The sequence below is a fragment of the Micromys minutus genome (genome assembly GCF_963924665.1).
Source record: "Micromys minutus genome assembly, chromosome: 13".
In the NCBI taxonomy this organism is placed as follows: domain Eukaryota; kingdom Metazoa; phylum Chordata; class Mammalia; order Rodentia; family Muridae; genus Micromys; species Micromys minutus.
The window spans coordinates 10355311-10377833 of NC_137982.1; the positions used below are offsets into that span (position 1 = coordinate 10355311).

The 22523-nt window shown below is 42.8% G+C and overlaps 1 protein-coding gene across 7 annotated transcripts in view; it reads left to right on the forward strand.

Annotated features, from left to right (window-relative positions):
• Nucleotides 1-22523, forward strand: part of MAPKAP1 (MAPK associated protein 1) — a 211676-nt gene that overhangs the window by 113099 nt on the left and 76054 nt on the right. For all 7 annotated transcript variants that reach the window (XM_080927363.1, XM_080927361.1, XM_080927365.1 and 4 more), the window contains one exon: nucleotides 10963-11072. In XM_080927363.1, coding sequence (XP_080783489.1) covers nucleotides 10963-11072 — 110 coding nt within the window. The remainder of the gene's footprint in view (nucleotides 1-10962; nucleotides 11073-22523) is intronic.

Genomic DNA, 22523 nt, shown 5'->3' on the forward strand with positions numbered 1-22523 from the left:
TGAGAACCAAGGCTGCACTTGACTCTGTGTCCTATGAAAGGTGAGGGTCAGGGAGGGATGCTGGTGGTCTCATCTGTCAGGTAGATCCCATTCTCTGAGGGCTCACCTTCAAGCCACTTCTGAGTTCAGGAAAGATCATAGAGGCCTCAGAGCCTGTCTGCTGCCTGACCTTGTCCTTACTGATAGGTTTGATCCTGGTAGATTCCGTAACTGTCTTGCTTAGTTAAATGATGGTAAATGCCATCAACCTCACAGGCATTTGTAGGTATTTGATGGAAAGCTTAGAACCATGTCTGGTGTAGGTAAATGTTACCTTTCTTGCTAGCTGCTGTTACCATTGTGATTTATTAAAACAACCCTTAAAGAGGGAGAGCTGGATCCTCTGGATCTCTGGCAACCACACAGCCCCTAGATTGTTCTCCAATTGCTAAGTTTGCTACAGCTACATTTTTCTGCCTCCCTGCCCCCTATTTAGTATTTCACTGACTGAAAGGCCAAATTGTCACTGGATGTGGGCAGGTAGTGGATGGACATTGAAGCTCGGTAGAATTTTAAATTAGACTTCATAGGAGTAGACTTCCTCAGAGATGGCTCAAGAAACATTGTTGAAGAGAGCACATAGACAGCAAGAGCCAGAGTATCCAGAAATTTACTGTGAAACAGTCTCTCTTAGAAATGCCTGTATAAACGAGACTGGAACAATAGCAATATTACTAGATAAGATAGTGTAAAAGGTAAGACCTTATATAAGCTTCCTGAAGGCTGGACATTAAAAGAAGTTTCTGGGCCCTCAGCACCCAGTGGAGGACTTTGTGGAGAAGCCATAGGAGAATCTTCAGGTCTGTGGCTGCCAGGGGACCAGTGGCAAGCACTGTGTCTTTCATGGCTATGCTGTGCTTTGAGTATAGGAAACTCAGCTTTGCCTCCCAGTGAGATCGAGCACAGGCTTTGAACCTTGACAAACCTGGGTTCAAGTCTCACTAGCAGCTTTCTATGTGACTTTGCCAACTTTGCTTATCTTAATTTATCTCCTATTAAATCCAGACAACAGAAATATCTTAAACATAAGTAATACATTTTCATAAACTTAGGCTCATTGTTAAGCCTTACTCTTTCTCCAAATGGTTTTTAATATACTACTTGAATGCATACAAATATAAAACTTTGGCTATAAAATTCTATAATGTGTTAGCTATAAATTTCTCATTTTTATACAACCTAAAGTATGACATTAAATACAAGTAAATGATCTTGTGGTGATTTGAATATACTTGGCCCAGGGAGTGGCACTATTGGGAGGTGTGGCCTTGTTGGAAGAGGTGTGTCACTGTGGAGGTGGGGCTTTGAAGTAAATTTTAAATCTTGATACCTGCTAAAAATAAATTGACATTGGGTTTGGTAAGAGTTTGTATTACTTGTCAATTTGACTCTTGATTTTCACTTTCATGGAAATGTCATTGTCATATTATTTTCCTTTTATAGAATTTTATGAAGGAGTGGGATTTTTAATTACCATCATATTATTTTAATTGATTTATATGTATTCTCCAAATGTAAATCTTCTCTACTAGAAAATTCTTATTTACATTTTTCCCGTCATACTTGTTGCTAGCATAAGTGCTATTTTGCCCAGGACTTGACTATTATAAACTGAAAGTCCTATATCTAGAGAACAGCTCATCCCTCTGGTCCGTTCTCATAAGCCACAGTAACTATGGTTCCTGCTTTTGCTGATTGGGCTACACAAACGTGGGCCCTCCTTCTGAGTGATACCTGGACACCCATGATTCCAACAACAAAGAATACACATTTTTTAGGGATCAGTTGGCTCCAGTAAAGTACCTTGTATGCTCTGAGTTCTCACACCATCTTTCTGCTTAGCAAAGTTTGCATCTGCTACCAGTGATGAAGTTGACCTTTCTACTCCATTAGTGTTAAATAACTCTAGCTGCTGGAATATGAAGCCCTCCCCCCCACATCTTGCCAGCTTATCCCAAACATTGCCAGACCTCCTGTGACGGCTGTGTGTCATACTGTTTCTGTAACAACACTCTATTACAATGTGATGGTTGCCATAGGCAATGCAGAGATAGTAAGCATGACTAGGGTTTGTTTGTCAGTCTCTGGTTCTTTCTAACATGCTGATGTTCTTTCACTTCAGTCCAATAAGGGCCAGCTGGGTGGAGTGAGAGAACCCTGGAACAGGAATTTGGGATTGTCTAAGCATATGCATATTTATAATATGTGTGTGTGTGTGTGTGTGTGTGTGTATGTGTGTGTATACACATTCATTCATATATATAGTTTTTGTAGAGTGACATGAATATATATATGTGTATATACATCAATTTTTCTTTTAATCTAACCACATAAGTTTCCACATACATGTATATGATTTTTGTATGTGTATATGATTTTCATTGAGATAAAATAAAATGCTTAAGTTTTGAAGTTCAGCTTGTAAATTTAATAATTACTCCTGGAATAAGGAGCCTATGAACCTAAGAAAATGATACTATGCAGATTAATGTTAGGGGGAAGGGAGATTTCCTTTTAATCTCCTTTCATTTTATTCTGTAAACATTATGAATTATTAGATTTTATAATTATTTACATTCTATTTTTATCGTTTTCTTCCCTCATCAGACAGAAGTGAAAAGAAATTAACCTATTGTCTGTAGTAAAATCTACTTCATTTATTTGAAGGAGAAAAAAAAAAAACTTAAGTAATTCCCTACTAGAAAAGTGTTGTATGGAAATGAATGTGAAGTTGGATGCCTCCTAATATGCCTTGAAAGTGAAGCTCTAGTCTGTCCCCCAAATCTATTTATAAGCCTCAGGAAACCCCAAGACATAGAGCTGCTGTTTGAGGGACACTGGAGTTCTCTACCAATTTGAAATTTTGAAACTGCTAGTGGAAACACTTTGCTTTCCCAGCCCACATGTGGATCAATCTCTAAACTACCTGTTGCTTCTGATTGATTTTAGACAGACTGGGTGTGTTGCCTGAGCCGCTTACCTTAACTACTTTTGAATGAAGCTGTGAGGAGGGATAGACATATGAGAACAGTGGGAAGAAGTAGTGGATGGGAAGGAGGGAGGAAGTGGGGAGAAAGAGCAGGAGAGCTTCATTATTTCTTGAGATAAGTTCCCTTTTATATAAGGCTGGCCTGGAACTTGGTAAGTAGCCAAAGGATCTTTGAACTTGTGATTCACAACATGCTTGGTTTGAATAGTGCTAGACATCAAACCCAGAGCTGTGTGCTATACTAGCTGAAAATGGAGCCCCAAGATGGTTTTTGACTGATGTCCAAAGCCAGATGAAGAGCTGGATCTCAAATGGTGCCCAGCATCTGGAGAAGTGGTCCTTACTAGCCGTGACCAAGCCAAAGGAGCTGCCTGGTCTGCCTGCTTACCCTCCTGCAACACTGTGCTCATCCATCCAGAACTCACAAATGGCAGTGGGAAAGCAGACCTTGGTATAGAGTGAGGAAGGAGGGCTCCAAGGGAACAAACATCAGGCTAATGCAACAGACAGAACTCAGGTCAGACCCTGTCAGTCAGAGTACTTACATTACCTTCCTTTGTTGTTTTCCTTACAATGTTTAATACAATAAAGGGACATAAGATTGCAAGCTAATGGAGTCTACCTACAGTTTTGCTGTGTGGACAAAGAGCCACCAGGTAGAAGGTAAGAAGATGGACAGCTTTGGACAGAGAACATGGCCCAGAGAATACCCTGAGGCTGCCTGGACTCTGCCCAAAGGGAATGGTGAGCACCTTTTTAAAAGAGGCATAACCAGGGTTACCTCATCTTTTTTATGTGAGGACTTTTTAAAGCCTGTAGTTTTTAGCTTATCTTTCTGATGGAATCTCCAAAATACACCCCAAATGACCAGTCTATCAAAAAGGACATCACTGACTAGAAGTCTTTCCTACTCTTAAGCAGTGTTGCCTTGTGGTCTATAAAATAGAAATCTGAGGAGGAAGAGGGAGAGGACGGGGGAGGAGAAAAGGCAAACACTTTTGATTTATTTAACTTCTGCCTTTATTCCTTACAAGCAGCTCATTTAAAACCTTTAAGCTGAGGGTCAGAGGGAGAGCAAAGAGTTTGGAAAAGGTAGAAGAAGTAAAAGCAAGATGCATGTTCTATGATCGGTCCTGGCAATCTGGGGATGAATTACCCGGACCAACTGCGTGTTGTTTCTTTCCATTCTGTTGTGTTAGCAAACACTCTCATTGTCCAGATTGTCCTCATGTATGGAAATGGAGCATATGCAGCCTGTTTAATTTTGTATTTGTAAATCTGACTTGATTTCCTTTTTGGCAAAGGCTATTGTCTGGAGGAAAGAAAAGATTTTTCTTTGTGTCTGTTTATAGTGACAGAAATACTGGAACAATTAATAAAGATGGAAAGAATTAATTACATACTTCTGAGAATTTAAAGGTCAGGCAAACCAAGTAGTATGCTCTGTTCACTGGAATGTCCGTCTGTAGAAAGTGTGCCAAGGTATGCTTTATTCACACAACTGAAACACGTATTTTAGATAGTTATCGGTTTACTTTAATATCTAAAAATTATGCCAGATGTTGCTATAGTTAATGTGCTTCCTAAAAGTTTGGGACTCACATTTCTGAGTTTATTTCATGCTTCAGACCCCCTTAGCTGTGTTCAGTTCCTGGGTCTCATTTTGATTTCCTCTGCTCTCCCTCAGCTTACGGTGGAGTCTGTCAGCTGCTGCTGTGTTCATGTCAGGCTAGTGACTCGTAATGTTTATTAATACAGTGTCAGTCTTGCTGCTCAAACAACTGTGATGCTTCAGAAGGTTGCAGTGGAACGAAGCGTTTGATTTTCAGATCCTGTCTGCACTGCATGGTGAATACGTTCTCACATGTTACACAGTTCGCTGACCTGACAGCTATGGAACCCCGCCTGGGACCCCATTTCAGCAGGACATATTCGAACAGAAACAGTTTGCAAAACTTTACACACTTAAACTCCTGCCAAGGCAAACTGTTAGGCACTTGAGTTTGTTATAAATACCCAGTGGCAGTGGTTGGAAGTAGCCCACAGTGTGTTTTATATTCTGAACGGAATGTGAATGTCTTTGCGGTTATATAGAGTAGTAAATAATTGAGTTTGATTAGGGAGAGGGACCTCATTATCCCCACCTGTGCCCAGCTGGAAGGGGAGGGTCGAAATGAAGCCATTAGCTGTCTCTCTTACTGGCATCTCAAAGAGCTCAAATACATCTGTGTCTTATTTTCTTTTCTGGCACAATCAGTCGAGCAAGCTAAGCAGGCATGACCAGATTTGGCAAGTCCCAAGGACTCTGGCAAAGATACACAAGGAGAAGGCGGAGGGCAGTCATTTTGGCTTCTCACTGCCCATTAGTCTAGCGAGTTATGTTTTTGGAAAATGTCTGTTTTGAAAAAAAAAGTACTTTGTCCAATGTCAAACATTGCATGCTTTCACAATGCGCTTTGATCTTTCAAAAAATGTGGTCAGTGCAAGGGGAAACAAACTGTGGCATTCACACTAGCGTCAGTTCCCTTTGTGGATAAAGTGATACCCCATGGTCATCTTTAAAGGAGGCCTGCAATTACTGCAAGGCTTTTTCTTGTTCACATATTTTCATTCTCTACCTTGAAGTGCTGGGGAATGGGCACATGGAAGGGGCCAGAGCAGGTGGCAAGCAGAGTACATCTTCATTGCTGTGGTGAACTGGTCAGGACCAGAGAACAGGGCACTGCTTGGCAGCCTTATCCCACCTCTGGAAACTGAAACCACGGGTCATGAAACCATGGCATTTTTCCAGAGCGTCTTTAGAAAGAATACCTGAGAGTATTTCCAGGGTATTTGTAAAACTTTTCCACAAGTTGGTCATTGGTTCCCATCTGGGAGATGTACTGCTCTCTGGAAGTTTCTTCTTGCCCTGAGTGCCCTGCCTCCACTCTAAGCAACCCAAGAGTTAAAAACACAGTCTTTGGAGTCTAGGAGATGTAAGGTCCATTTAGGGTTAAATTATGGCTCTTGAAGGACTTGCGAGCTATAGAACTTATTAACTTAATGTGTATTTCCAGCCACGTGTCTTAACCTGTCAGTTTCTTGTCAGTAATAGCACCTGCCTTTCTATTGGGAAGGGATTATGGAACAAGAGCTCAGAACTATTATTTCTTGTTATGTGTTATTCCTTTGTTTGGCTGGTTTTTTGAGACTGTATCTCACTATGTAGCCCAAGTTGGCCTGAAACTTGAAGATCGTTAGCCCCCAAGTGCTATATATCACTTTTAGTAAAGACCAGCCAATGCTAGTATGTTAGTCATTACCTATTAAATATTATTTGACAAATGTTACTGTAAACACTATCGTGTCAAAGAATTATTCTCGTCCTATTTTGCCTGAGAGGAAATGGAGTTAGAGTAACTATATGGTTTACCCAACAAAGGCAGCGCTTCACTTGGAACCAGCCATTATTATATTCCATAGCCCGGTGTGCTCTGCTGCCTTCCAGTGTTACAGCTCCCTCTCCACTGGAGATACGGAGCTGAGACCTCTCCTGGATATGGCTAGTTAGGTATTAGAGGCATATATTTTTTCACAACATACTTTAATAAGGTTCAACCTTTCCTGTAGCCCACCACCCACCAGAGGTGGTGGAAAAGAAAGGTTATTAGGATGCTGGGAAGTGGACCTGTTTAGAAATGGTTCTTTGGAGCAAATTTAATCTGTGTTGTCAGGAAATCAGCACTTCAGTTTACAGGTCAACAACAGCAGCTTGATCCACTCACAAACACTTCACGAATATACCATCAGTCTAGTTCAGTAGTGTTGGAATAGCAAACATGAATCAGCAATGGTGGTACAACCTAGCAGAGGCAGCCAGCCAGACCTCAGCCAAATCAGCAGAAAGTACCAGGACCACCAGGAATGGCAAGAGAAGCTCTTTGTCATGACTCTCAATCAGCAAAGATTCGAGACCAAGAAGCGTTGTAAAGCTAGCTATGCAAGCAAGCCCTCTCACAGTCCGTTGAGTCCTATTTATACTCCTTCAAGCATCATGTGTCCTCACAGGTCTTGCCTCATCATGTGTCTTGCCTTGGCACTTGAGTCTGTATACTGACATCACTCTGCCAATCAGTCTAGCCTTGTTTCTGTGAAGTTTGTGTGCTCTTTTAGGATTAAAAGATTGAATGCAGGTTTCATAATAGATTAAAATAGTACTGGTCATATAGTAAATTTTCAGTAAGCAATAGTTGCTATTACTTTTGTGATTGTTAAATGGTGAATGTATATTATACAGATTTTAAAACTCCTTAATTCTCACTGTATTTCCCCTGCAATGTGACTGAGTTTCTATTGCCTGCTGTCCCTCAAAGCCATTAAGTTACACTGCTTCTGAGTTTCACTCTGTCAGTTGGAAAGCTTTGAACATTGAGCCCAGAGTGCTGACCTTCAGGGAGGTTTTGATGCTTAGATCAAAGGCTGCTTGCTGACAGTGCCCTTAAATGATGCCACCAAGCAGCTCATCACACAGTTTAATGCCCCCAAGCTGCTGTGGGTGCTGAGATCCATTCCATTCTTCCCAGTAAACAGTCTTTGTTGAAGCCAGAGCAGAGAGGGGGCTATGTGAGGCCTCTTGTTTTGGTGTATGACTTGGGCCAAGGCAAACACAGAGAGCCCCCATTAGGAAACACCTCCCACTGTTTGGCACCCCCCAGTGCCAGGTGCCTAGCATCCTTTGTGTGCTTTATCCTGACAGTTCTGGAGAGAAGGGGCCTCACTGCAGCAATACACTCACAGGGCACATCACTGTGTGCAGTCCTCCCCAATAAACTGCCCTTTCCCTTGTTGTCCAGCTCCTGCCCTGCTCCTCTCCAGAGAGTTTGTTTTAGTACAAAGACCTGTGTCCTTATTTCCTGTGTCTCCTGTCACCTTTGGTTTACTGCTTAGAAAAATACTCACTGCCTAGGACTAGTGCTAGTGTCAGAATCCTTTGGTAAGTCTGAAGCTGTCACATAACTTTAAAATCCCAGTGCTTTGGAGGCCAAGGTAGAGAGGTCTCAAGTTCATTACCAGACTACGTCTCAGTGAACAGTTCCCTCCCCTCCCCCAGAGCCTCTTTGGTGACTGCATGGCTTTTCACAGCTCCTTGAGTAAGTTACCTCTTCTTAAATGCTCATATGTTTGTTCTTCAGTGCTTTAGCAGACTTGACAAGACCCAGCTTTGAGTTGGCTGAAGTACTCCTGGCAGCAGTAAGTCAGCTCTTTGATGTGCAGTTTCATGTTAGACCTGCATAAGAATCCCACAGAGGTGTCCCCAGCATGCCCTGTCCAGAGCCCAGAATAAGACAGCACACACAGGGACATGCGTCCACACTGATGCTCCCTTGCCCTTCCTTCCTTCACTGTTTTCATTTTCCTCTCATGAACCCTGCTACCCTGGCTTCAGCTTGGAGGCTGTAAAGGAAGATGGAGAGCCGAGTTACCTCAGAATGATCACTATCGTTAACATTCACGGGTGGTTCACTTATCATTCCTGACTGCACAGACATGGCAGCCACGTGGAAGCGTCCGCAGGTGTAGCATGGTGATACATATTACATTGTGCCACAATGGATTTATGTATTCTGTAACAAAAGAAAAGTGTAATGAAAAAATACAGAAGGTGATCCTTTATTCCTCCACTACGCAATTTATCAGTAAGGCCTGTGGAGGGACGGGCCAGGGATTTCCTCTGCTTGCTTTAACCTTGTCACCCAGGTATGTGTTGGTAAAATGACAGAAAAATACAGACTGGGGATTTTCCATTGCTTCAAACCTTTTAAAAGGACACTCTAAATTTATGAAAGTTAGTCCAGATATGAAACTGCCTCTTAAGCTTTTACTCTGTTCTTTATTGAAAAAGTTGAACATACTAGCTTGGAATGATGCTATCAGCTGGCCACAGAACAGGAGCCAATGCAGCCAGTTTATAAGCAGGCAAGCTCTACCATCGTTCAGGTAGTTCCCGGGTGGGTGAGAGTTCGTGAGGCCTTGGCCAGTACTAGTTTGCAAATCCCTGAGAACTTGTGTTTCCTCTTGGCCCTACTCATTTGTCACCCAACATATTGTCACAGATGGAGGACATACTGACTTCTGAGGAGAAAGCTGGGGAAGGCAGATCTGAGTATGGTTGATTGGCATTTGTTCCAATACTCACTGGCCTAGTGCCAGAGCAAACATACTCGCACGTTTTTAAATGCACAGGGCTCTTTACACATCAGTGTTCTTGCCAAAGTATCACTTACAGCATCTCTCCCAAAATAGAGTTTTTTAAAAAGAGCTATTTCTTATTTTGCTTTGATCAGTAAAATAAACTTTTAAAGATTGTTCTGGGATGGGGTCCAGCTTCTGAGGTAAAGAATGGCTGGAGCTCAGGCATGATTCAGTAACAAAGTGTTCAGTAAAATTAGCTTGACAGTTCTCAGGCCTGCTGTTCGATAGCAAGAACCTTCACCAAGTTAAAATGGATGGTTGTGCGGGCCAGAGCAGCATCAGCTTTGTGCTTGTAACAAATGAACGTCAAGGATTAAACAGCAAGCTGTATGGAGAGGAGTGCTGTGGACATGTCTCGGTGTTAGGGAAACAAATTGGGTCCTGGGTTTAGAGAACAGCCCGTAGCCCCTGTGGAGAACCAGCCACCTGGATGGGTCTAACCTAGGCTCCAGGCCCCATCCCAGCCTCTTCCGTCATTGGAAAGCTTTCCCAGAGCTTGGCTTTTCTTTCAGATTTCTTGTCAGTATTAAGCTTCGCCATGGTTTTTGGCCATGTTCCCCTTTAAGATTCTTATGGGGAAATGGGAATGTGACCAAACTCCTTGGAGCAATTTTCGTGTTCCATAGTTGGAAACTTGGGTCCCATTTTTTACACGAGTTACTTGGAATTAGTGTGTTTTGTTCTAGTGCCCAAAGGGGGGGGGGTGTGGGCATATTTTTTTGGTGACACTTGTCACTGCAATTGACAGTCTCTGTGAAGTGACAGCTCCCCCAAATAATGGGCTGCTGAGTGTTTTTTCACTTGTTTTGTCTTTGGATGGGTTGTGGTTGTTGTTTGTCTTCTGTGGGTTTGGGGGGTAGGTTTAGCATCCATTTGTTTGTTTGTTTGTATCTTTGTTGTTTTCCTTTTTCTTTTTCAAGCTAAATTAATTCTTTCCAACCTAATTTGACTAGAAGCTTGCAGGCAGTGATAGTGTTTTGTCTTCATTTATTTTGCTTAAACTAATATTTTGTTTGATTTTGTAGGACTAGGTAAAGAACTCATTTATAGTGAAGTATACACAGATTGTACATTAAAAGCTGGATGGATGGGCATGGTGGGCACCTTTAATCCCAGGAGGGAGGCTGAGGCAGGAGGAGCTCTGTCTCAAAACAACAGACTGGTGGGCAGACCAGTGCTCTACTAAACAGCTCAAAAGAGTCTTTGCTTTCTCTCTGGGCACTGAGGGGCTCACTGTGACAATCTCTGCCCATAGGGACAGTGACATGTGCCAGCATAAGTCAGGCTGTCAGCTGTCAGTCTTTACTGCAGGACTTGGCTCCCGAATCAAAACTTGGAACCTGGTTCCTGACGACAGCAAACCAGGTTCACTCTGCAAAGAATTGGCGAAGCCTGCAGCAACCCTGGCCTTGGTTCACTTCATGCTACTTCTATTAGAGTGCCCTCACAAATGCCTGGAAATAGGTCTTTTGTGTTGTTTTGTTTTCCCAAGACAGAGTTTCTCTGTCTGTGTAGCCTGGCTATCCTGGGATTCATTCTGTAGACCAGGCTGCCCAGGTGCTGCCTAGGATAAAAGATATGTACCACCCCCACCTGGCAGAGTTCTCCAAAATATTCACCGGTGTTTTCTGTACTATTGTTTTAAGCTTTCCCAGTGTAGTGAAAGCTGTAGTGATAACTCTTGCTCTTGTCTTTTCCTGTAGAAATGCTGCTCATGGATTCTCCCTTATCCAGGTAGACAACACGAAGGTCACCATGAGGGAGATCTTACTCAAGGCGGTAAAACGAAGAAAAGGATCCCAGAAAATTTCAGGTACGTTAGTTAGTTAAATTATACCACAGCCATTGAGATTTAACAGTTAAAAGGCTGTGTGTGTGTGTGTGTGTGTGTGAGTGTGTGTGTGAAAGTGAAAGAGAGAGAGATGTCTGGCTTCATTATTTTGGATATCCTTTCTAGAAGGCTGATTACTAAGCCTATAGTTTAAAGCTTCCTCTGGGCCTCAGAAAGAACTGGGTCAGTGGCATATGTGGGACAAGCATGTTCAGATCAGTTATGGGCAGTTCATCATTAATAGTTTGTGGGAATTAAGACAGAGCTATTGTGTTTACCATTAGTTAATGTGAACCTGTCTTAAAATCCAAACCAAGGAGTTAGAGACATAGCTCAGTGGCAGAATGTTTACCTAGTGTGCACATGGTCCTGGCTTCCTTCCCCAGCACCACAGAAACCAAAACAAAACCTTAAAGTTGAACTACTGCTTCTAATTTCATGTTTTTACACATTTTACATGGGAATATTTTCAGTTACTAGGCTTCAGGATAACAGGGGTAGGAGGACATTCTCTTCATTTTTGCTAAATGAGGGTGATTTTACAAAGATGGTTTTAAAAAGATAAATTGTTTGATGTACCCATGTAGCTATTAATCTCTAACTCCTCATTATCCAGCTTTCTTGTAGGAAATAGGCTTGTGCTATTATATATGACATTTGAAGGACTTAGAACACAAATATTACTAATATTAGGAAACAGTTATTTTCTAAAATAATTCAAAGATTTATCTACAACAGACTATACTAAAAGTCAGCCCATATATGGCAAGTCAAGAATCATAGCTTTGTCAGTGAAGAGACTTCTTAAATACCTTTGAGCTCACCTTTTGGAAAGGAAGAAGGCAGTGCTCAGCTTGAAGAAAATAGTTGTGTTCTCTTTTAAGGGAAGGCATATAATCTGTTCCAGATTTAATTAGCTATCTTCAGATGAAAGCTGAAGTTTTAATAAAAGTTAGAAGAGATAACACAGTGAAGGACACGGATGAGCTGTCTCAAGGCCATATTCCAGGGGAACGATAAGAGCTGTAAAAAATGGCAGAGGAGAGCAATTGAATGGAGCAATGAAAATCTGATTCTCATAAAAGAGAGAGAGAGAGAGAGATGCTGGTAGGGGCGGTTGTAGATGAGACCTGCTAGCGTCTGCAAGCAATTTGGATGCTTGCCAGGAGTCATTGTTCACCCTCGGCTGTGGCGGCTCCGTCCAGATGTGCCAACTGCACGTTTCGGCTTTTGCCAGCTGACTGCGCCGTTTGATAACCAGCTCTCTGGATGCCCATCACTGGCCGCAGAGATAGAATTAAATGATGATGATCTTCCCACAAGTTGGGAGAGGAAACAATGCATATAAATCTTGATTTCATCTCAGCGTGAGAAGTCTTTATCCATCATCACTCATAATGAACAAGTCGTTAGCTGGGATGAATGGCGCTCTGCTTTTTCAAACACCTCTTTTGTTCATTTTTTGGGTGACTTTTATCTATTGCATGGGGGTCAAACCTCTTTGCATTTAGGGGATGATTGAAGAGGCACAGCCTCTCTCTCCCAGGGGAGAGGAGATGTTTGGGGTTCCAGGTGCCAATCTAATAGCTTTTAAATAGCTTCAGATACTCAGGGGTAGTTAATGAGCATTCACTCTATAGAATCCGGGGTCTTCATTCTCTAAATTTTTTATATAATAGTGAGTTTTGTAATATAATTTTCTATATTCTAAAAATGCCTTTTCTGAGTTGTCTAAGAATGAGGCGGATTTTTTTTTTTTTTTAACATTCTCAATAGAAATTGTGCTGTCAGTGAATTCTTTTGTCTTTTTAGACCATGAAACCCCAACATACTTACGGGGATACAGCTGAGCCAGTGTCCTTCCTTCTGTCTGCGGCCACCTCTGTCCAGTCTTGTTTGTTTATCTCTGTCTGTTCCCAGCATGCACATTAATCACCGCCTTAGGCATTCACACCCACCTTTGTATCTACACCCTGCCATTTTCATCAGTCTCCACTGTCTCCTCCGAAAAAGCTTGGGATTTGTTATCCAGAACACAATGATCTAGATTATTTATTCTTACTCATGCCACTGAAGCCAGTTGAGATTGATGTTTACATGTATTGCTGTCCATCTTCTAAGTCAAGAAGCATTTTAAAATAAACCTTTTTAGTTGCTTTAAAAGTCTAGTCTCAGAAGTAGAAGAGTCACCAGCTTGGCAAAATTTTGTTTAGGGTTAGCACAGAAGAAGTGGTGTTCATGTTGTGGTTTGAACTTTGTTCTAGGGAATGAGCTGCTTTTCAAGGGTGACTAAGGAAAAGAGGAAAAATCTTCTTTAACTAGGGAGAAGTACATTTACTTAGTAAAATCCATGGTTGCCCACATGTAGCTATGAGATACTTACAATTTTCCCATTAGTCCAAGAACTTAGTTGTGAACTTGGTGGGAGATGTCAAGTTAGAAAACTGTGTGCATGCTAATCTGGCACAGTGGCCTGCTCAGGCTTTGCAAGAACTGAGTGCACCCCGAGTCTGGGACAGGGTGTGCATGCTGTTTTCTTCTTGAACAGCCTCAGCCTGGTGGATCCCACTTGAGCTCGAGTGAGAAGAATTGACAAGTGAGACTGAGCACTGTGAGCACCGTGAGGTATCTGAGCTTCCCCTGTTTACTAGTAGAGGCTGGTCCAGCACAAGGCCTGAGGAACCCACATTTCCTTCCCCATATACCTAGCATCCCTCAGCTTTCTCTAGCCTGACATGTGCTTCATTTAATAACAGCAAGTCGGGAATTTGAATGATCCCTTATTAAATCAAGTTGTGGACTTAAAGACAATCCCAGTGACCAAAACTCTTGTCTTTCCTCTGCTGCTTACTTAGTTTCATTTGTTGTATTTTTTTTTTTTAAGGAAAAATAATTAGGTAGTGAGGATTTTTAAAAAACCCACAAAACCTCAGTTTAAATATATGGCTTTGTTAAAGGAACCCTGTGGGGCATTTTTAGGATGGACTGTCTTGACCAGTTCTTACCTCTGTGGAGACTAGGCTCTCATTGTTTGTCATTTTGTCACCTGGTCAGATGGTGACTGCTGACAAACACCACAGGTTCCTGTTAACACTCCATAGTGTGCTCCCCTCGGATCTCTGGGCGGGCAGGTGTTTAAACTCTTAAAGTTTCATATTATCACTGTCCTCCCTGACGCCTGGACTCTGCATAGGGCAGTGCACCCGGCCAAAGCAAAGAATGAACAAAGCTCCCTGATTCTAACCTTTGGATGGGAGCGCTGTGACACAGTGAAGATTTAGTAAAGTCTACTGACTTGTCCTTTAGAGCAAAGGCCTTAGGCAGTTTCTCCCTTTGTCAGGTTCACCCTGGTGACTGTGACCTTGAGCTTGTTACTATTTTGTTTATTGTTGTGGCCTTAACACTGTTGTCCACCAGCTGTCAACAGCATGCTGGTGTGACAGAGATTCTGCTGAGAAATGGAGCCCATCAGTTCAGATTCACACTGACACAGTGCCTTCCAATCCACAAGAGGAAGACTGAGAAGTAGGGTTTGGTCAGCAGAGTAGAGGTCTGTGAGGCTCTGGTTCTGTGGGCATTGTCACTGTGAACAGACCTGTTGTTTGATGCAAGGAATAGAAGAGCGTGCTAACTTTTCCTTAACAACCCCTTTGTTGTATTTTGAAATGTACACATACTTTCTTAGTTTGCAGGGTTTTTTTTTTTTTTTTTTTTTTTTTTTTTTTTTTTTTTTTTTTTTTTTAACGTTTTTACAGTATTAATGGCCTTTTGATGTTTCTTTTGCTTGTCTGAGAAGATTTCCCCTAGAAGTGTTAGCTCTTCCTTGGTCTTTGCTGAGAGCCAGAGGCAGTGTGTGCCAATAGTTTTCAGTGCTTCACCTACTGCCTGGCAAGCAGCACTCCCCACTGGGAGGGGACAGTGGTTGGTGGAAGTTAGCAGCAGCCATAGACCTTGCCGGGGATTCCATGTGACAGACAGATGACTGGGTCGTGAGTTCCCCATTAAACACTCATGTACAGCCTGCGTGCTGACCCGGAGAACACTGGTATCATGCTCTAAAGTTAGACATGGCCTGAGTGCAAGGAGACTGTGGCACAAGCAGACACTTGTCAAGGATACCCTTGTACTCTAGAGGGAAGGAGACAGTAAAGAGAACAGGCAGAAGAGATTCCTGCACCACACACGGGTGCTCAGTAAATTCCCTTTTCTTAGAAATGGACATTTGAACAGAGACCTTCGAGTGTACACTGTGAAGACTTGAGTAGGAAGGGCACTGCAGTCTCTATGAAAAGAACATTCCAGTGTACTCTGCTGTTTGACCGACTTAACTGAAGCTGCAGTGAGGTTGACCTTTAAGAGACATACAACAGGTGCCCGCACAGTCAACAGCACCACTATGCACCTAGTCACAGCCACACCCCAGCACCAAGCTCCCCATGCCGTGAGTCTCACCTATGGAGCAGATCTCCACTGTCCTATCACTGTGACTTTTTGTCTGATTGGCTTCCCTCCCATTGCTCTTAACACTTCCAGCCTATGGTCTACACAGTCACCAGAGACACCTTGTAAACTGTGAATGTTATTATAGCTACTTCAAATCCTTTGAGGACAACTACCTGCATTCAGAATAAAATCCAAACTCATAATCATTGCAAGATATACCTCAGATCAAAGAGAGGAAAGGACACACAGAGATGGGGAGCCCAAAAAAAGGAAAGATCGGGGAATTAATAGGGAAGGAAGTCCAGAGGGTGACACTCTTAACAGGTCCAGGTCCAGCAGTGACCTCAGCAGGGAGAGGACAACATCAGAGCTTGTGTCCTCAGCCACAGGAGGCCCTACATTCATGCCAGACAGGCTCAGAAAGTTGAATATAAATGAATGTGCTATTTATCTGGGATGTCTTGGGGGCATTTGTGACAGGAAGGAGTTGGTCTTTGCAGAAGCAGGATCTTTTGGGGGCAGAGAGCTGAGAACTGTTACCCTGTGTGCCTTGTGGCCTTACAGATGCCACCACACTTAAGCTACACAAGCACTCGGGGTGGGAGTGGGGGAAACACAGCACTCTGGCATCAGAAGCTGTATAATCAGAAGCTTCCTGCCTCACTTTCCCTTGCTCTGGGAAGCTAGTTACCCAGATTTCTACAGCAAGTGAATGGCAAACCTAAATCAGAGCCAGGCTTCTTTGACCTCAAACCCCATACTCTTTTTATTTGTACCATGTTGCTTATTAGAACCCTAATGGGAGAACAAATTTAAAATTCTGTAAACAGAAAATGTTCGTTGATCGTGAGAACTAAATGCACTAGGGAAGAGCAGCATTTAGAGGAACCCCGTGGTGAATCTCAACATAAAGCCAGGAATTCTTTTTGTAATTGCACAGTTTGTCTGTATTGGTGTCAGTTCTAATGTTTTATGTCTAGCTTTCTTAAAGCAACATACACCTGGCCTAAACTGCCCTATTAGAAAGGGAAAACTCAGCTCGGGATGTGGCTCAGTGGTAGAACACTTACCAGGAACACATGAGGCCCTGTGGGCCATCATTACCACAAGAGACAGGACACATGTGTAATGGAGTCAGATTTTTAACAATTGTGAGCTCTGTACTGAACCTGTGGAGACTCAAGTGAGCACAAGTGTCTTCCACATAGGGTTGAGTCCTACCTCATGTGAAATTGTAGGCCAGAGACCCAGTGCCCCCTTGTGTGAAAATAAAGCTTGTAAGCCAGAGACCAATTCGTGGTCTCCGTATGCTGTATCAGATATTTCTAAGAAGAAAGAGGACACAGGACCATCTAATGGTGGCTGTTTGTTTTTGCAAAAAATAGTAGTTTCCGCAGACAACTTTTCCTCCTTATGAAAAAATAATCATGGTGATGCCACTCATGCATGGGAGCTGAGTAAGAAATAAAGATTCAGCACTCAGTGTCTAGTGACATCGTGGGAAATGCTGGAGTAAATTAGGACTGCTGGGTGTTTAAATGTGTAACTCAGAAGTGCCCCAGGCAAGAAGCTCAGAGTTAAATATTCCTCCCCCACACCTTTCTCTGCCTCTTTATCTTGTTGTTTCATCTCACCTGAGCTCCCCTCTGTCTGGAGTGCTCTGAGGCTCCTGATGGATCTTCTCCAGTATAGAGCAGAGCATGTTAAAGATGGCATTGCAGTCAACTATTTTATCCAGAAAGCCTGGAAATTTAGAGAATTTATGTCAAGCAAAAATCTTTTGGAACCACTTTAGAGACCCAATTATTTTAGAAGGGTGTTATGAGCTCTCACAACTGCCACATCAGAGCGACTTGAAATATATCATTCGCCAAAACTGCATTTGACCAGCACTTACTCTTCCTACCAGTCGCTAATCTTTCAGAAGTTCCTTTTCCATTACAAAATCTATTCATTCACTTCATCCAGGGCAGTCACAGCATGGATTAGATTAATGAAAAGGCAAAATGAAAGGAAGAGAGAAGATGCACTGGCTATGTGGTAGGACCGAGGTACCCACGGCCCCGAGAAAAGGGTGCTTCCCTGGACTCAGTGGGGAGTTAGCTTTAGCTCTCAGGAAATATTACTGCACTGAATGTGCATATTGATGGACAGCTGCTGCTTGATTGTGGAATTACCTAGGAGATGAAAGGATGAGAGAATTGTGGCATGCTTGTGAGATGCCCTTACCCTCTCAGCCTCCCCCCTCAGCTCTAACGAGGTTGACTCATCCGTACACTATATGTACTTGAGCGAGGCATGTCTCTGAGATGCCACTTGGTTTATAGAAGTCATCAAAGGATTTATCAGTGCCAGTTTCACACTGGAAAATCACAGGCAAAGAGACATTAAAATGTGGTAAGTCTCCTAGCAGATGCATCACAGATTAGCAACTACAGTGTGACTACTGGGTGGGACAGACCCAGAAGAAATGCTCTGCAGTGATTTATTTGACATCTTTTTGAAGATTAACTAGGACTTTGCTGTGAGGCTAAATGAGAACGTCTCAAGCAGAAGAGATGAACCCAGAGAGCATAGACACCTCACATTATGAAAGCATGAACCTAGGCAGGGTCCAGATCTGGCTAGGTGAACCCTGATGATAAACACAGACTGGAGGAGGTGAGGTCATTTATTAGGGCTGCTGATGTAGCAGGTGAATGTAGGCACTAGAGATTTCCTGATGCTTCAGAAGCTTGCTGATTAGCTGAGGAGGCAGACCAATAAACAGGTAGCTGTAATATTGTGAACGTGATAAGCAAAAGCTAAGTACGGACCCAAGGGGACCTTGGTCCAGTCTTAGGGCATCAGAGAAGATTGTCAGAATATGCCTTTTGGCAGAGGCTAGAGGATGGCGAGGAGGAACAGGATTGGACGGTCAGGTTTCTTCCTGTAGGAGGAGCTTAGAGTATTAGGATAGTGTGCTCATTTGGGGCTAAGTCATGGTTGTGAAGCATGTTAAATTTGATCTTTATTTTGATGGCAAGAGGGCAGTCTAACAAGAGTTCCTTTCCAAACATTCACTGTGTGTGCGGTGCCAGGTAGATTAGAGAGAGACTGCAGAACTTGAGGGAAAGATGTGATTGCAGAGTCTCCTGGGGAAGTAGGAGAGTAGACTGTTGTCCTTAAGTCCTGGCTCTGCCTCTCAGCCCCATGCTCGTAGAAATTAGACTCAGACTCAAATTATATCTACAGTGCCTTGGCCATATAGCTAGGCTCTACTCTGACTAGATCATAACTAAAGATAACCCATTTATTTTAACCTACATTTTCCTGAGTGGCTGGTCAGGAAGCATGCGCCCATCTCCTCACATTTTTCCGGCTCTTCTCTGACTCCTCTCTCCTCCCAGTTTCCTGCCTAAGCCAGAGGCCCTAGGCTTTAATTGACAAGTGAGGCATGTGTACAGGACGACCTCACAGCAGATGTTGGAGACCTGGTGCAGATGTAAAGCATTGTATTCAGGGAGGACAAGGAGGACACCATCAGAATATCATTTCCTTCCTGGAGCCAGTCTCAGAAGGTGGAGGTGTAAATTGCCCTCATCAACTAAATATTGTGGAAAAGATTTTAGAGGTATGTCCAGCAAAACGTATGTCGTTTACTTGAATTTCCTTTTGGGTTTTTATTCATTTTATATACAGATAGGAACATGGACTGAGTTTTGTGGACACATATGGTCCCTGGTGTGTGTTTGTTTTACTGTGGAAAAACTTAAACACTAAGTTGTTTTGTATGTGTCCATGACATGTGTGCATGCTAGAGTGCACATGTGGAGGTCAGAAAACATTTTTTTTGGAATCAGGTTCTCTTCCATCTTCAAGTGGGTCCCAAGCATTGAACTCAGGTTGCTGGACTTGACAGGAAGTACTAAGCCATCTTGTGTATTGGGTTCTTTAAGAGAGGATCTCATTATGTAGCTCTAGCTAGCCTGGAACTCACTGCGTAGACCAGGCTGCCCAGTGACTCAGAAGAGATCCATTTGCCTCTGCCTGCTAGGATTAAAGGCATGTGATACAATGCCTTTAATTAATCACTTCCATCTGTCAGGCCAGCTCATGATAAATAAGAGGTGTATATGTGATATTGAATGTGTTTATGATCTAATGTCTTTGTTATCACTCTAGTTAAATGTGTTTAACCTAACATTTAAGTTATTTGGATTATTTCTAACTTTTCAGTACACAAAACACGAAGCGAACAGTCCTCTGTGACAATTTATTGTATATTTGTGCCAAATAAGGAATTGTCAACGATTCGCTTACTAAAAATATTGAGGGCAGAAGGGGTGGCTCAGTAGGTAAAATGCCTTCCACACACACACCTATGAGGACCTAAGTTTAGGATCTCTAGCACCCTTATTGTCTTAGTCACGGTTTCTATTCCTGCACAAAACATCATGACCAAGAAGCAAGTTGGAAGGAAAGGGTTTATTCAGCTTATACTTCCACATGCTCTTTATCACCAAAGGAAGTCAGGACTGGAACTCAAGCAGGTCAGAAAGCAGGAGCTGATGCAGAGGCCATGGAGGGATGTTGCTTACTGACTTGCTTCCCCTCGCTTGCTGAGCCTGCTTTCTTACAGAATCCAGGTCTACCAGCCCAGGGATGGCACCACCCACAATGGGCTGGGCCCTCCCTGCTTGATCACTAGTTGAGAAAATGCCTTACAGCTGGATCTCATGAAGACATTTCCTCAGCTGAGGCTCCTTTCTCTGTGATAACTCCAGCTTGTGTCAAGTTGACACAAGCCAGTACACACATGTATAACTAGACAAAAGGATCCCTCGAGCTCAATGCAAAACCATCTCAAAGATGAGATCCATGAGGCAGATACCTGATACTGACCACTGGCTTTCACATTTCATTCATATTCACTCACTCTAGCTCGAGTGTACGCGCGCGCGCACACACACACACAGATCATCTCTTGAACAGCTGTTACACAGCCCTGCCACTCCTGAAGTGTGTAGATTGAGTGCCTGCTTCCACATCTTACCAACATTGACTTCTACCAGTCCTTCAGTTTTTCCAAACTGATAGACAGCTGTTAGTGTCTCATTTTACTTTGTATATCTGAGTTGTTGGTGTAGTTAAGTGTCTTCAAATGTGCTTGCTAGCCATTTGTCTTTCTGAAAGATGCTACTACTTAAGATGGACCTTGAGCTCTTTTAAGGGGAAAAGGCATTGCTAGAAGTCTAACTTGAGTAATCTGTAAAATGTATCCTATAGTGCAAAATAGGGTTTTTCTCCACCTGCCTCTCTTTCTGCCCAGGCAGGTGGAAAGGAGCGTGTGCACACACAGCGGTGTGGGTGTAGAGGGGAATACATCCAGGCAACTTTGCTTGTTTGCCTGCTGGCCGTTTGATGCACTCACAAAGCTCCAGTGTTCAGAGGATCTGTGGTGATTTTACCAGAACTCAGTTCAGTTCCTTTGAGACCTTGTACTACTTCCTTCCTCATCAAAGCTATCGTAAAACAAACTTTCAACAAAATGCTTATTCAATACTACGTTTCCATCTGTATACGTGCTAGCACTTGGAAAGTGCATCCTACACTGGAACTCAGAAATGTAGACAAAATTGTCACCCCTCAGCTGGTTTCTTTTGGGAAGGCATGTCTGAGGACATGGCTGGCAGTATTACAAACAGCACTGGTACCAAGGGCAACTGTAGGGGGCTAATGGGGACCCTGCATCATTCCCCGCCATGTGCCTGGTGAGAAAACTCCTACAAGTTTCTGGGAATGGCAGCAAGTGGGGAGAGGCTGCAACCAGCAGTCAGTGTCACAAAGTGGGAATGACTAATTCGCTGAGGAGGCCGCTGAGACGGATGTTTAATTAGCTGAAGTCAGGGTGGATAAATTGGGAGAGGACTGCCTATACAGAGAGGTGCCTTTTCCCACATCTCTCATTTAACTGCTTTTTTCCCCCTTTTTACCTCATTACTGTTTTCTTTTTCAAAGCAGCATTTTTAAATTAGGGGGAAGTAGAGAGTAAGTACCAAAATGACTCTGATGTCCACTAGAAACTTACAGCATTCCCAGCACTTTTATGTTAACCTTTAAAAAGACCTTGTGACCTGGGCTGTATCCTTTCTTGTTTTTATGGTTGTAACTACCATGAATGGGGAATATGTATGCGTGCGTTCGTGTGTGTGTGTGTGTGTGTGTGTGTGTGTGTGTGTGTGTGTGTGTGTGTGTATGTGTGTGTGTGCACGCGCGCGTGTGTGTCTGCAAAAGCACCCGAACGATTCGTGAGTATTGATAACATGTAACAGATGAAATGAGATTTTTAAGATCTCTATAATGTTTCACAACCACAGAATGTCCTCACTTAATATGAAAAGCTGTTGAACAATTTCTAGGCTAAGGGCAATAGATTGTGTGTTGACAGTCACGTGAGGTCAAGGGCACACACACAGGTGAGCAAATGGCACTTGTAAAGTTAAATTCTAGTTAATTATTTAACTACCATGTGTTCTAAATATACTAGTATCTGTCTCTTAGTTCATATGCATTTGAAAAGATGGGTGTGGGACAAATACTTGCTAGACCAAATGTAGTCAAGTGTTAGTTATGGAATGTAGCGGTAGGTACCTGAATTTTTTTGTATATAATTCTCAGCTTTTCGGGGCTACCAAAGTTAATAATAAATTGGAAGGTGGGGAGCTAGAAAAGTGACTTGGTGGTCAAAGCATTTACCCTGTAAGCACAAGTTACTGAGTTCAAATCCTAGCTAGCCATGTTAAAGGCTAGATGCACTACACATGCCTCTCAGCCCAGCACTGGGAGGCACAAACAGGCAGATCTCAAGAACTGGCTGCTTAGTTAGTCTAGACAAAGCAGTGAGTTTCTGCGTTAGCGAGAGACTTTCAAGCCGGTAAAACAGAGCAGCACAGAAATATACCCAGTAGTGTGGGATAGTTTATTTTTCTGTACATAAATTAAATAACA